The sequence below is a fragment of the Vanessa cardui genome, chromosome 19 (assembly GCF_905220365.1).
Source record: "Vanessa cardui chromosome 19, ilVanCard2.1, whole genome shotgun sequence".
NCBI lineage: Eukaryota > Metazoa > Arthropoda > Insecta > Lepidoptera > Nymphalidae > Vanessa > Vanessa cardui.
Window position 1 is genome coordinate 7428245 of NC_061141.1, and position 11591 is coordinate 7439835.

General features: G+C 36.2%; 1 protein-coding gene across 1 annotated transcript; it reads left to right on the plus strand.

Annotated features, from left to right (window-relative positions):
* Positions 1–388: 388 nt before the first annotated feature.
* Positions 389–6220, plus strand: LOC124537742. The gene is made up of 3 exons (XM_047114633.1): positions 389–428; positions 2702–3102; positions 5810–6220. The coding sequence occupies exons 1-3, from the start codon at positions 389–391 to the stop codon at positions 6218–6220; spliced, it is 852 nt and encodes a 283-aa protein (XP_046970589.1).
* The last annotated feature ends 5371 nt before the right edge of the window (positions 6221–11591 follow it).

An 11591-nucleotide genomic window follows, 5' to 3' on the forward strand; every position in this document is an offset into this window, starting at 1 on the left:
GTATTTTAAATCCCTGTCTGTTAAAGGCTCAGGAATTTATAAATAATTATAATAAAGATAGTGAATCTGTTTGTAGCAATAAAAGTCATTGTAGCAATAATTATAAGCCAGTTAGATTGCCCACAATTCAACTACCCAAGTTTAATGGATCCTACAACAACTGGTTGGAGTTTCATGATACCTTCACGAGTCTCATTCATTCCAATGATGCTATAGACGAGATCAACAAATTCCACTATCTTAGGAGTCTCTAGAGGGATCTGCTGCTGTGGTCATCCAGTCAATCGAGTTTTCGGCTACTAATTACTCTGTGGCATGGAATGTTTTATGCGAGCGTTTTGACAACAAAAGGTTATTAATTCAGAACCATGTTGCAGCTATTTTTAACATGGAAGTAATTACAAAGGAATCTTCTTTAAAGAATTTAATTGACCAAATAAATAAACATTTACGTGCATTTGAGACCTTAGGTGAGCCAGTTCAATTTTGGGATACTCTTTTAATTTATATTTTCACTCGCAAGTTGGATGCTAGGACGTTCCGTGAGTGGGAGGAGTTCAAAGGTCGCATGGACAAGGTCACTAAGATTTCCTTCGATGCATTCCTTAAATTTATACGTAAGCGCGCTGAATTAATTGAAACTTTGGAATTGTCTCGTAACGACCAGCCTCAATCTGGTGATAAGTCAAGGGGTAAGCTGAGATCGATGGTGGTCGAGCAAAACGGTGATAATTCTTGTTTAAATGCTAATTCAAAGACTTGTCCTAAATGCAAAGGTGATCATCACTTGGTTGAATGTCCACAGTTTCTTGCTTTAAGCAACGAGGCACAGATTAAGTTGCTGCCAAGTTATAAAGTTTGTTATAATTGTTTCCGTACGGGTCATTTCGCAAACCATTGTAAACGACCTGGTTGCAAATTGTGTAAGCGAAGACACAATACATTAATCCATGTTGCTAATTTTAAAAATAATAATGCTAATTTTAATAACTCTTCTAATAACTTATTGACACAATCGTCGTCGTCGTCGTCTCCTGTGACCGGCGTGACTGAGACAAATAATGTTGCGTTATCAGCAAACGTCACATCTTCGCCTACTAATGTGAGTCAAGATGTGTTATTGTCAACCGCATTAATTAAATTATATGATCGCAATGGTCGGGAACGCATTGTTCGTGCAGTCCTTGATAGCGGTAGTACATCGTGCTTTGTGACTTATAGACTATGTCGTCAGTTAAATTTAGAGACTAGGCAGATAGATAGGTCGATATTTGGTATTAATAACGTGATGTCTCACGTAGGTGAAACGTGTCGCATTAAGGTGACGTCATTAGACAATAGGTTCAGTGTAGAACTTTATTGTGTCGTTTTACCATCAATAACGAGTGATGTGCCGTGTCGTGAAGTCAATCTGTCGAATTTGAATATTCCGTCTCACATTTGTTTAGCAGACCCAACTTTTTACAAGCCAGCAGATGTTGATATTTTAATCGGGGCTGATGTCTTTTGGGATTTGTTAGGGTCACAAAGAATTAAATTACGTACTGGTAAACCAGTTTTGTGTGAAACTAGATTAGGTTGGATTGTCTCGGGTCCTTTATAGTGACATTAGATGTAATTTTACTAAAATGAATTCTTCTTCTGAGAAAGATCTTGAGAAACTCCGAAGTGATCTTACTCGTTTCTGGCAATTAGAAGAGGTAAATACAAAGCCTTTTCATTATTCACCTGAAGAGAAGTTGTGCGAGGAGCATTTTGTAAAAAATACGATTCGATTGCCTGATGGTCGTTTCTGTGTGCGTATTCCTCTTAAAAAAGATCCTTCTAATTTAGGAAATTTATTTATAAAAGCTTCTTATTTTTTGCAGTCGTTAGAAAGTAGGTTAAAAACTAAACCTGATTTTAGTAAAATGTATCATGAATTCATGTCTGAGTATGAGTCACTAGGTCAATGACTAAATGCAATGAAGGACCAGATTTAAGTTCATCTAGCTATTTTATTCCCCATCACGGCGTATTACGTGAAAGCAGCACCACTACAAAATTGAGAGTAGTGTTTAATGCAAGTTGTCCTTCTTCATCTGGTGTTTTATCTAATGATTTACAGATGGTTGGCCCTACCATTCAGGACGATCTGTTATCTATTCTTCTCCGTTTTAGACAGCACAAGTATGTCTTGTCGGCGGACGTCGAGAAGATGTACAGACAAATAGCTGTTCATCCATCTGACAGATATCTACAGCAGATATTATGGCGTAATAATGTGTCTGACCCCGTTCAGGTGTATAAATTAAACACTGTCATCTATGGTACAGCTAGTGCGCCATTTTTAGCGTTTCGGTGCCTTCATCAATTAGGTCTTGATTGTAAGGATCAAAAGGTTGCTGACGTCATCAAGCACGATTTCTACGCTGATGATCTGTTATGTGGCGGTGACGATTTGGGCGAGGTTAGATTTATTCGTGAGGAAGTTACTAATATACTTGCATCAGCTTGTATGCCATTACGTAAGTGGAAGTCTAATAACCCGCAATTATTGTCTGAAGTTGCTCAGTCTTCACTTAATTTAAATATAGGTTCTAGTGAGCCCGATAAGGTACTCGGACTAGGTTGGTATGCAAGTTCGGATGAACTCGTATTTTCCAAAGGCTCAATTGTATCTTGCAGTAGTAACACTAAACGTGATTTACTTTCTGTGATTGCAAGGATTTCGATCCTTTAGGCCTATTGTCACCACTTGTAATCACTATGAAAATGTTGCTGCAAAGATTGTGGTTAGACAAATTATCATGGGATGAGCCATTAAGTCCTGTAATTAATTTACAATGGCAGACCATTGTTAAAGCTCTGTGTAATTTAAATGAAATTCGTATTCCTAGAATGGTTGTATGTCATTCATACGAGGAGTTGGAACTCCATATATTTACTGATGCGTCTGAGCGCGCATATGGTGCGTGTGCTTATGTCCGTAGCGTTAATGATGCAGGTGAGTGCAGTGTTCGGTTACTCATGGCAAAAAGTCGCGTTGCGCCTCTCAAAACTACTTCCATTCCAAGGCTGGAATTAATGGGTGCTATAGTTGGGATACGTTTGTATGAGAAGGCGTTAAACTCACTTCGGCTTAAGTTTTCGCGTGTCTTTTGTTGGACTGATTCAACAATCGTGTTGGGATGGCTTCAAATATTGCCCTCGAAGCTTCAGCCTTTTGTACGCAACCGCATTGCTGAAAGTTTAGATCATGGTGCATGTACCCGGAGGCACGTCCCAACCCATGAAAACCCAGCAGACCTATTATCTCGTGGTATGGATAGTAGTCATCTGCAGGGTTCAGAAATGTGGTGGTCTGGTCCTAACTTCCTTCAACAAGACGCACGCAGCTGGCCTTCGCAATTTAAACCATTTGATATCAACTCACTCCCTGAAACTAGAGCTGACGTGACGTTAAATGTTTTTGTTGACAATAATGGCAAGGGTTTTATAGATTTTAGTCGATTTTCAAAGTATTTAAGACTTTTACGATCTATGGCATATGTACTACGATTTGTTAAACTGTGTAGACAGCAATCACCAGATAACAATTTCCTATCTAGTGAGGAATTGCATAAGGCTTTGAACGTTTTGATTTATCAAAGTCAACACGAATCATTTCCAGAACATAAATTATTATTGAATAAACAAAGTTTGCCGAAAAAGAGCGTTCTGTTAAAATTTGATGTGTTTTTAGACGACAACAATTTAATACGTGTCGTAGGACGTCTCGATAATTCCGATTTTTCATATAATAAACGGCATCCTATAGTTTTACAGTCCACTCATGCTTTCACAAAGTTATTATTTAATTTTGAGCACCAAAGGCTAATGCACGCAGGCCCTCAGCTACTACTAGCATCCATAAGAGAATCTTATTGGTCTATAGGGGGACGAAATTTAGCCAAAGCCTGTTACCATAGATGCATTCTATGCCGACGTATGCAGGGTAAAGTTGTTACTCCAATGATGGGTCTTCCGCGTGACCTTCCGCGTCAGCGTCTTAACCCAGGGTATCCATTCGAATGTACCGGCGTTGATTATGCGGGCCCTATTATGAGCGCTAGTCGCATAGCAATTTTTATTTGTTTTACTACAAAGGCTGTGCACTTGGAGCTTGTGGGTGACTTAACTAGCCATAATTATTTATTAGCCTTATATAGATTTATTTCACGAAGAGGTAAGCCCGCTTATAATAGGTTGGGGAAAAAGTTTCTTCGTATTTTATATGAAAATTCAAAAAGTTTTTTTTATAGTTTATTTACATTTGACTAAAGTATGTAGGTGCCATTTTGTTCCATAACTTTTTGCCATCTTGTTGTAGTGACATGATCCCATTGCTGTAAAAATTTTGGGGCTTCTGATCGAAAAACTGCGACAAGTGGTTTTGGCAGTCCTCTCGTGATGTTAACCTGACACTGCCTAAGGAATTCTGCGGAGACCGAAACAGATGAAAATCTGAAGGTGCAAGGTCAGGACTATACGGCGGATGCATTAATACCTCCCAGCCAAACTCTCGTAATTTTTGTTGAGTGGCTAAAGATGTGTGAGGTCTAGCGTTGTCATGGTGAAAAACCACACCCCTTCTGTTGATCAATTCTGGCCGCTTTCTCTCAATTTCTTGCTTCAATCTCATCAATTGTTCGCAATACAGTTCTGAATCGATGGTCCTGCCGGGCGGTAACAGCTCATAATGAATGATGCCCTTCCAATCCCACCATACACACAGCATTACCTTGTTGCGAGTTAATCCGGGTTTTGCCACAGTCTGTGAAGCTTGACCGGCCTTTGACCACGATCTTTTTCGCACGTTCTTGTCGTATGTGATCCACTTTTCATCATCAGTTATCAGCTTCTTCAAAAATGGTTCGGTTTCATTACGTCGTAATAAAGAATCACAAATGAGTACACGGTTCATTAGGTTTCTTTCAGTGAGTTCATGAGGCACCCATATATCGAGCTTTTTTGTGTACCCAGCTTTATTCAAATGAGTCAAAACCGTTTTGTGGTCAATTGCCAGTTCTTCAGCTACATCGTAACTACTAATATGCCGATCTTGCTCCAGTTTTTCAAAAATGGCATCAATTTTGTCCGTAACAGGGCGACCAGAGCGAGATGCATCTTTGATATCAAAATTTCCGGCTTGAAAACGCTTAAACCAAACTTGCGCTACTCTCACAGATACTGTTTTAGGTCCATAAACATCACAATTTTTTTTCGCGGCTTGAGTTGCATTTTTACCGTTTTTATAGTAAAATTTTAAAATGTGTCGAATTTCTTCTTTAGATTCACTCATTTTAACAACAACAAAAACAAATGAAAACCACACAAATGCCTAATTTGAATTTGGAAGTGCCTTCTTTAAAATTAAAACTTTTTAATGATACCAAAACCAGCCAGATACAAATGGTATAGCCAAAGAGATTTTATTACAAGTTCATACATACTATATGCGAAAAGACTTTTTCCCCAACCTAATATATACTCAGATAACGGTACCTCATTTGTTGGTGCGTATAATGAATTATCCAAATTTTTAAAATCTAATTCTAATGCTATGACTGAACGTGTAGCTAATGATGGAATTAATTTCCACTTTAATCCCGCGTATACTCCACATTTTGGCGGTCTCTGGGAAGCGGGTGTCAAATCGACTAAGTACCATTCACAGCGAGTGTTGGGACATTGTAATTTAACGTATGAGGAGCTTAACACTACATTAGTCCAAATTGAGGCTATTTTAAATTCAAGACCACTAACGCCGCTGTCTTCAGACCATACCGATTATACTCCATTGACACCAGGTCATTTTCTCATCGGCCGACCACTGACTTCATTGCCGCAGAAGAACTATGAAAACCAAGACGCAACCCATCTTAGTCGTTACCAACGTATTGAACAACTCCGCCAACACTTTTGGACTAGATGGAGTAAAGAGTTCATATCCGAGCTGCAGCAACGAACAAAGTGGCGTTCATGTAAGGACAATTTAAAGCTGGATTCCTTGGTTGTCGTCAAAGAGGAGAATATTCCACCTTTGAAATGGAGACTGGGACGAATTGTCGCCGTACATCCAGGATCTGATGGAATCGTTCGTGTAGCAGATATAAAGACATCTGCTGGAGTCATCCGCCGAGCTTTTAACAGGATATGCCCATTACCTGTTTCACCAGTTTTGGATTCAAGTGGTTGAAAGCACGTCTTTCAACGCCCGGGGGCATGTTGGAGATCATGCGCTGTGGGCGCTAGCAACGGTTGGGATGCGAATAACATACATGTCAAAAAATGTCATTATTATTTTTTCTTCGCAATAAAATTATTATCATAATTTTACATTCTTTTTAATCTACTTAATCGCACTAATTTTCCGCATTTCCATGTTGTATCTGTTGTATAATAAAAAACAAAATTGTTTTTTATTCCTGAAAAACTGTTGCAGTTAATTCCATTTTATGACAACATTGTAATTAGATGTCTGTCTACACGGATGAACTATCGAAAATCAAATCGACGTTCTGAGTGAACCGAGACGGCCCAGTGGTAAGAACGCGTGCATCTTAATCGATGATTGCGGGTTCAAACCCAGGCAAGCACCACTGAATATTAATGTGCTTAATTTGTGTTTATAACTCTTCTCGTGCTCGGCGATGAAGGAAAACATCGTGAGGAAATCTGCATGTGTCTAATTTCATAGAAATTCTGCCACATGTGCATTCTACTAACCCGCATTTGAACTGCGTGGTGGAATATGTTCCAAAACTTCTCCTCAAAGGGAGAGGAGGCCTTAGCCCAGCAGTGGGAAATTTACAGGCTGTTCATGTTCTTGTTCTGAATGACACTACAATGTTTTCGATCAAGCTCAACGAAAAACGCTCTTGTCGATTTTTATTAAATTTCGTGTTTATTGAACGAATTTTACGAGTTGAAGAGCTAATGTAATCTTATTTACGCGGAATAATGGAGGGACGAAGTGAATTATGTTAATGTAAGAGGGCATATCTTTTTGCGCGGAAATTCTTCGCGCTAGAGAATAGTTAATAATTGATGAATGTTTGGTTTGTTATTTAATATTGATCAGCTTCTTTTGACTATATAACTATATATACTAATGGCTCGCGTTTAAGAGCTAGCGTGCACTGGTAACTTTTGTCACGGTGACTTTGAAGTGTTTGTCACTGACACATCACGTTTCCAAAGTGGAGTGCGCTCATTAATAGAGACAGTGAGAAAACATTTTCGGAATCGAAGTGTCATTTGCCACTATGGATTTCGAAGAGACGGTGGTTCTCTGTGAACTCGTGAGACTCGGCAGAAAAAGACTTTAATTTTCACGTGAATATCTGAACACTCTTTCAATTTTTTATCATAAAGAGCTGGTTTCTTTTCCACTTCTTCTATTAGAACATCATTATCAGTATCGTCTTCACGAATGTTTACGTTTTGAATAGGTGGTGACGCCATTTGCGCGCCAAAGTCGGCAGTCCAAGTGCAGATAGCGCAAGACTGACGACGAGAGTGACAAATTTGTCGCTAGCGGACACAAATGTCACCCAATTGTCACGTCGTAAAGTGCGCGCACCACCATTCGTATTCATGGACTCGACAAGAGTGATGAAACAGTCACCGTGACAAAAGTTACCAGTGCGCGCTAGCTGTTAGAGTGTTGGTTGTCATGTGTCAGACAAAAAGTTGCTGTCCTTTCTTGAGCTTCAAGTTTGCTTCATACCAAATTTCATCAAATTCGTTTCCACGGTTTGTTTGTGAAAAAGCGACAGACTGACAGAGATACTTTCACATTAATTATCAAATTTGAGCATTAGTATATTTTCGGGAACTTAGTGTATAGAATAAGATTTGCCAATTTGAAGGCAATATGACGATGTGTTTAGGTCATCTGAAATTAAAACGAAAATTTACTTACTTACATTTACTCACTTGGTGGTAGGGCTTTGTGTTAGCCCGTCTGGATAGGTACCACCCACTCATCAGATATTCTACCGCTAAATAACAGTACTCAGTATTGTTGTGTTCCGATTTGAAGGGTGAGTGAGCCAATGTAACTACAGGCACAAGGGACATAACATCTTAGCTCTCAAGCTTGGTGGCACATTGACGATGTAAAGAATAGTTCATATTTCTTACAGCGTCATTGTCAATGAGTGATGGTGACCACATACCAAAAAAAATTCAATCTTTAATGTATTATGAATGTAAATTAAAAATAAGCCTCCGGGGGAACAATTAAAGAGACGCATAAAACTATTTTAATATTGTAATGTTCTCGTTTATTTAACATTACTTAATCTACCCATTTAAAGTGACATTTATAATATTAATAAAAATATATCATCATCAGTCGAAGAGATCAGACGTAATATGTAGCTCTGAAACTATGATCAAAACTGCAACGGAAAGTGCATTCATTATATTTATTACACAAATGATAAGACATATTTTTAGTATTTGATCTAAATCAAAATACACTTTATTTAAGTAGACTCTTACGTTTTACGAGTCTCATTTGAATTAAATGTTAATACAAATTCGGAATGTAAATGCTGCCAAGAAAAAGAAACAAGGAACTCACTACTCCATTAAATTAAACCTCAACCTCCATAGATATTCAGTTTATTATTATCTGTATACATTATTTATAACTCTATCAAGTTCAGTTATAAATAACATCTATTGCACCAGTGATATCTATTGGATACAGACAGGATTATATTATCTTTCTCAGTAACAGACAGAAATATATATTTTAAATTACCGTAAAGACGTTAAAACATCTGTTATTATAAAAATAATTCATTTAATTATTTAAATTATAAGAATGTTTATGTGAATATCAAAATGAAGAATTTGTTTAGCAACACCAAATATGAGTAGTAAGGATTGTATTAATGGATTCTAGCGAATTGACACTATTAGGTTGATTTAGATAATTATTAAAAAAGTAAAATTATAAAGATTATTATATATATTTTTAATATATCAATTTTGAAAAATATCATAAAATTGATCATATTATTTAGTCAATACACCATCACGAACGAAATCATAATGTAAATAAAAATAAATTCAATTCATATAAACAGAAAATACTGGCAACATTTTCTTCTACCACAATCCCTTTGAATGTCAGATATATTTTTTAAATTAGTTATTTTCTTCGCATTAACTCTATTTTAGGATAGCTATTTTCTCTCCTGCTTGAGGCTAGATGGTACTAGATGACACTGCTCGTTGACCCGTGAAGAGCGATATGACATCATAGTTACGAGTAAGTACGAGAGATGAGTGGCTCCTATTACGGCTCACTGAATTTTTATGCATCTCCGTTGAAAATAGATCATCTAAAAACGCCTCGTTACATTTTTACATTAAATGTTGATCGGATGTTCTAAATTTAAAAAAATATACATACACCTCAGAGACTTCGTAGTTAGGTTTAATGCTATGCGTCTATATGAGTACCACGTATTCATTACATATTACATAACATACTTGGTTGAATGTAGTTGTAACTAAACAGAAAAGATGTTTAGAATTTTGGCAGTTCCGGTTTGAGCTGTGAGTAGTTGCCAGTGTAATAAGTAATACAAGGAAAATAATATGATAGTTGGTGATGCATTGAAGAAGTAAAGAATGATTAATGTTTTTACAGTGCCAATAGGATGTGGAGGGGACCATCAGATGTCCAATTCGCTAGTCCGTTATTTTTAAATTAATAGTAACAGTTTGGTGTTTGTTACTATGTCCTGTATGAAAATAAACTTCTACAATGAAATTAATTCTTTATCCCGATTAATATTTTTATTATTGTACTTGTATTTTTTTATTAATATTAAAAGGCCAAATGAAAAAAATAATCTTGATTATAATATTTTATATAACTTGGTAAATATCTATATCGTATTAAATAACTGCAATAATCTTTGTTATGTTTATAAAAAACACCAATAAACCTAAGCTATTTCTATCCCACAGCCATTTTGCATCTATCACGGAGAAGGGAGGCAACTAAGACTAGATTAAACACGTTACGAATTAATACTATATAAAAATAAATTCATCGTAAAATAATATCCTTCTTGTTTTCTCAGCAAACATGTTCTGAATCGTAAAAACTCGGCTACGTAAATATTTACGGACCCTTTCGCAAGCGAAATTGTAAATTCCTTTCACATTATTAGTTATCGAGATGTCATTAGCAAGTCAATATAACTTCGAAATAACGAATAAATTTACCTTGTTAGTTCCATAAGAGTTCTAATAAAATTACATAAAATTTATTTGAATCTATATTTATTTATTGGACTTTTTCATGTACTTGACGTGCCGTGAGTGCCAGAGTTTTATTTTTATTATAATGATTATTTATTATAGTAATAGCCTGTACATTTCCCACTGCTGAGATAAGGCCTCCTCTTCCATTAAGGAGAGGGTTCGGAACATATTCCACCACTCTGTTCCAATGCGGGTTGGTGGAATGCACGTGTGGCAGAATTTCGATGAAATTAGGCACATACAGGTTTTTTCACGATGTTTTCGGGCGTTCTAACCACTGGAACATTTCAGCTAATTATTATTTATTATTATATTCTCTAGTATTTCATTTTCGTATAAAGCCTTAAGCTCGTAAAATTCATATTCCTAAAATTGTCAACGTATAAATGATTAAAAATGAATTAGCTTAATAAGTTTCTCTTAATTATAAAAACAGAACATTCCTGAAATATACACTAATGTAGGTTTTAATATTACTGAGAAGTGTTTTTCATTAAATAGTCCCCAAGTTCATTTTAAACTTGAGGACATGTTGAGAGCATGTTTCTTAATATTCATATTACGGTTTTAGCCAAAATATTTCTTAAATAAATGTATAAATAATATTAAAAATATAATTAGCGTTTAAATCAAGGTTATTATATATATTTATTACAAGCCCTTATCCAAGAGGATTTGTTAGATATTAATAGTACGACACAACATAGATGTAGCATCAGCAAACTCAATAAAACCGATTACTGCCGATTTATGCAGCCAATAGAAATAGCTCCCTATCGCGGCATTCGACACTATTCGTCGCTATAGATTCTCGCATCAGTTCAACCCGAGGAAGCAACATATATTTTGACGAATACACTAGGTCATATGATATTACGAGTTATTATGTTTGTGTAAAGATCATATTCACATAAGAAATAAATATTGATAATTTGACATAACGTATTTAATTCGGATGTGATCGGTTTTACGAATTTTGCCGATGCCACGTCTAAGTTGTGTCTTACTACACGGTTGTCTGCCTTTAAGTCACTTTAATTAGATTGATGGATAAGCTTAACATGAAAAATTTATCTGCGCTTACGACACCCATGACTTGATATTAATTAGCTCATTCCTGTCTGACTGAAAAAAAAGCCATAACACAAGTATGAGCATTTTGTATCTGAAAGAATGTGTAAATTTTATATTGGAGAAATTGGACCTAAGAATAAAGGCTTTACAAATGCTTTTCATTCAAGAAATTAATATAAAAAGAAAATATAGAGATAATG

Excerpts from the sequence above, each read along its gene's own strand:
- LOC124537742 (XM_047114633.1), top strand. The coding sequence starts at position 389 with ATGGAAGTAATTACAAAGGAATCTTCTTTAAAGAATTTAA. Across the intron at positions 429-2,701 it reads ATCTTCTTTAAAGAATTTAA|GCAAGGATTTCGATCCTTTA; the intron begins TTGACCAAATAA and ends CTTTCTGTGATT. Across the intron at positions 3,103-5,809 it reads GGATACGTTTGTATGAGAAG|GATTATACTCCATTGACACC; the intron begins GCGTTAAACTCA and ends TCAGACCATACC.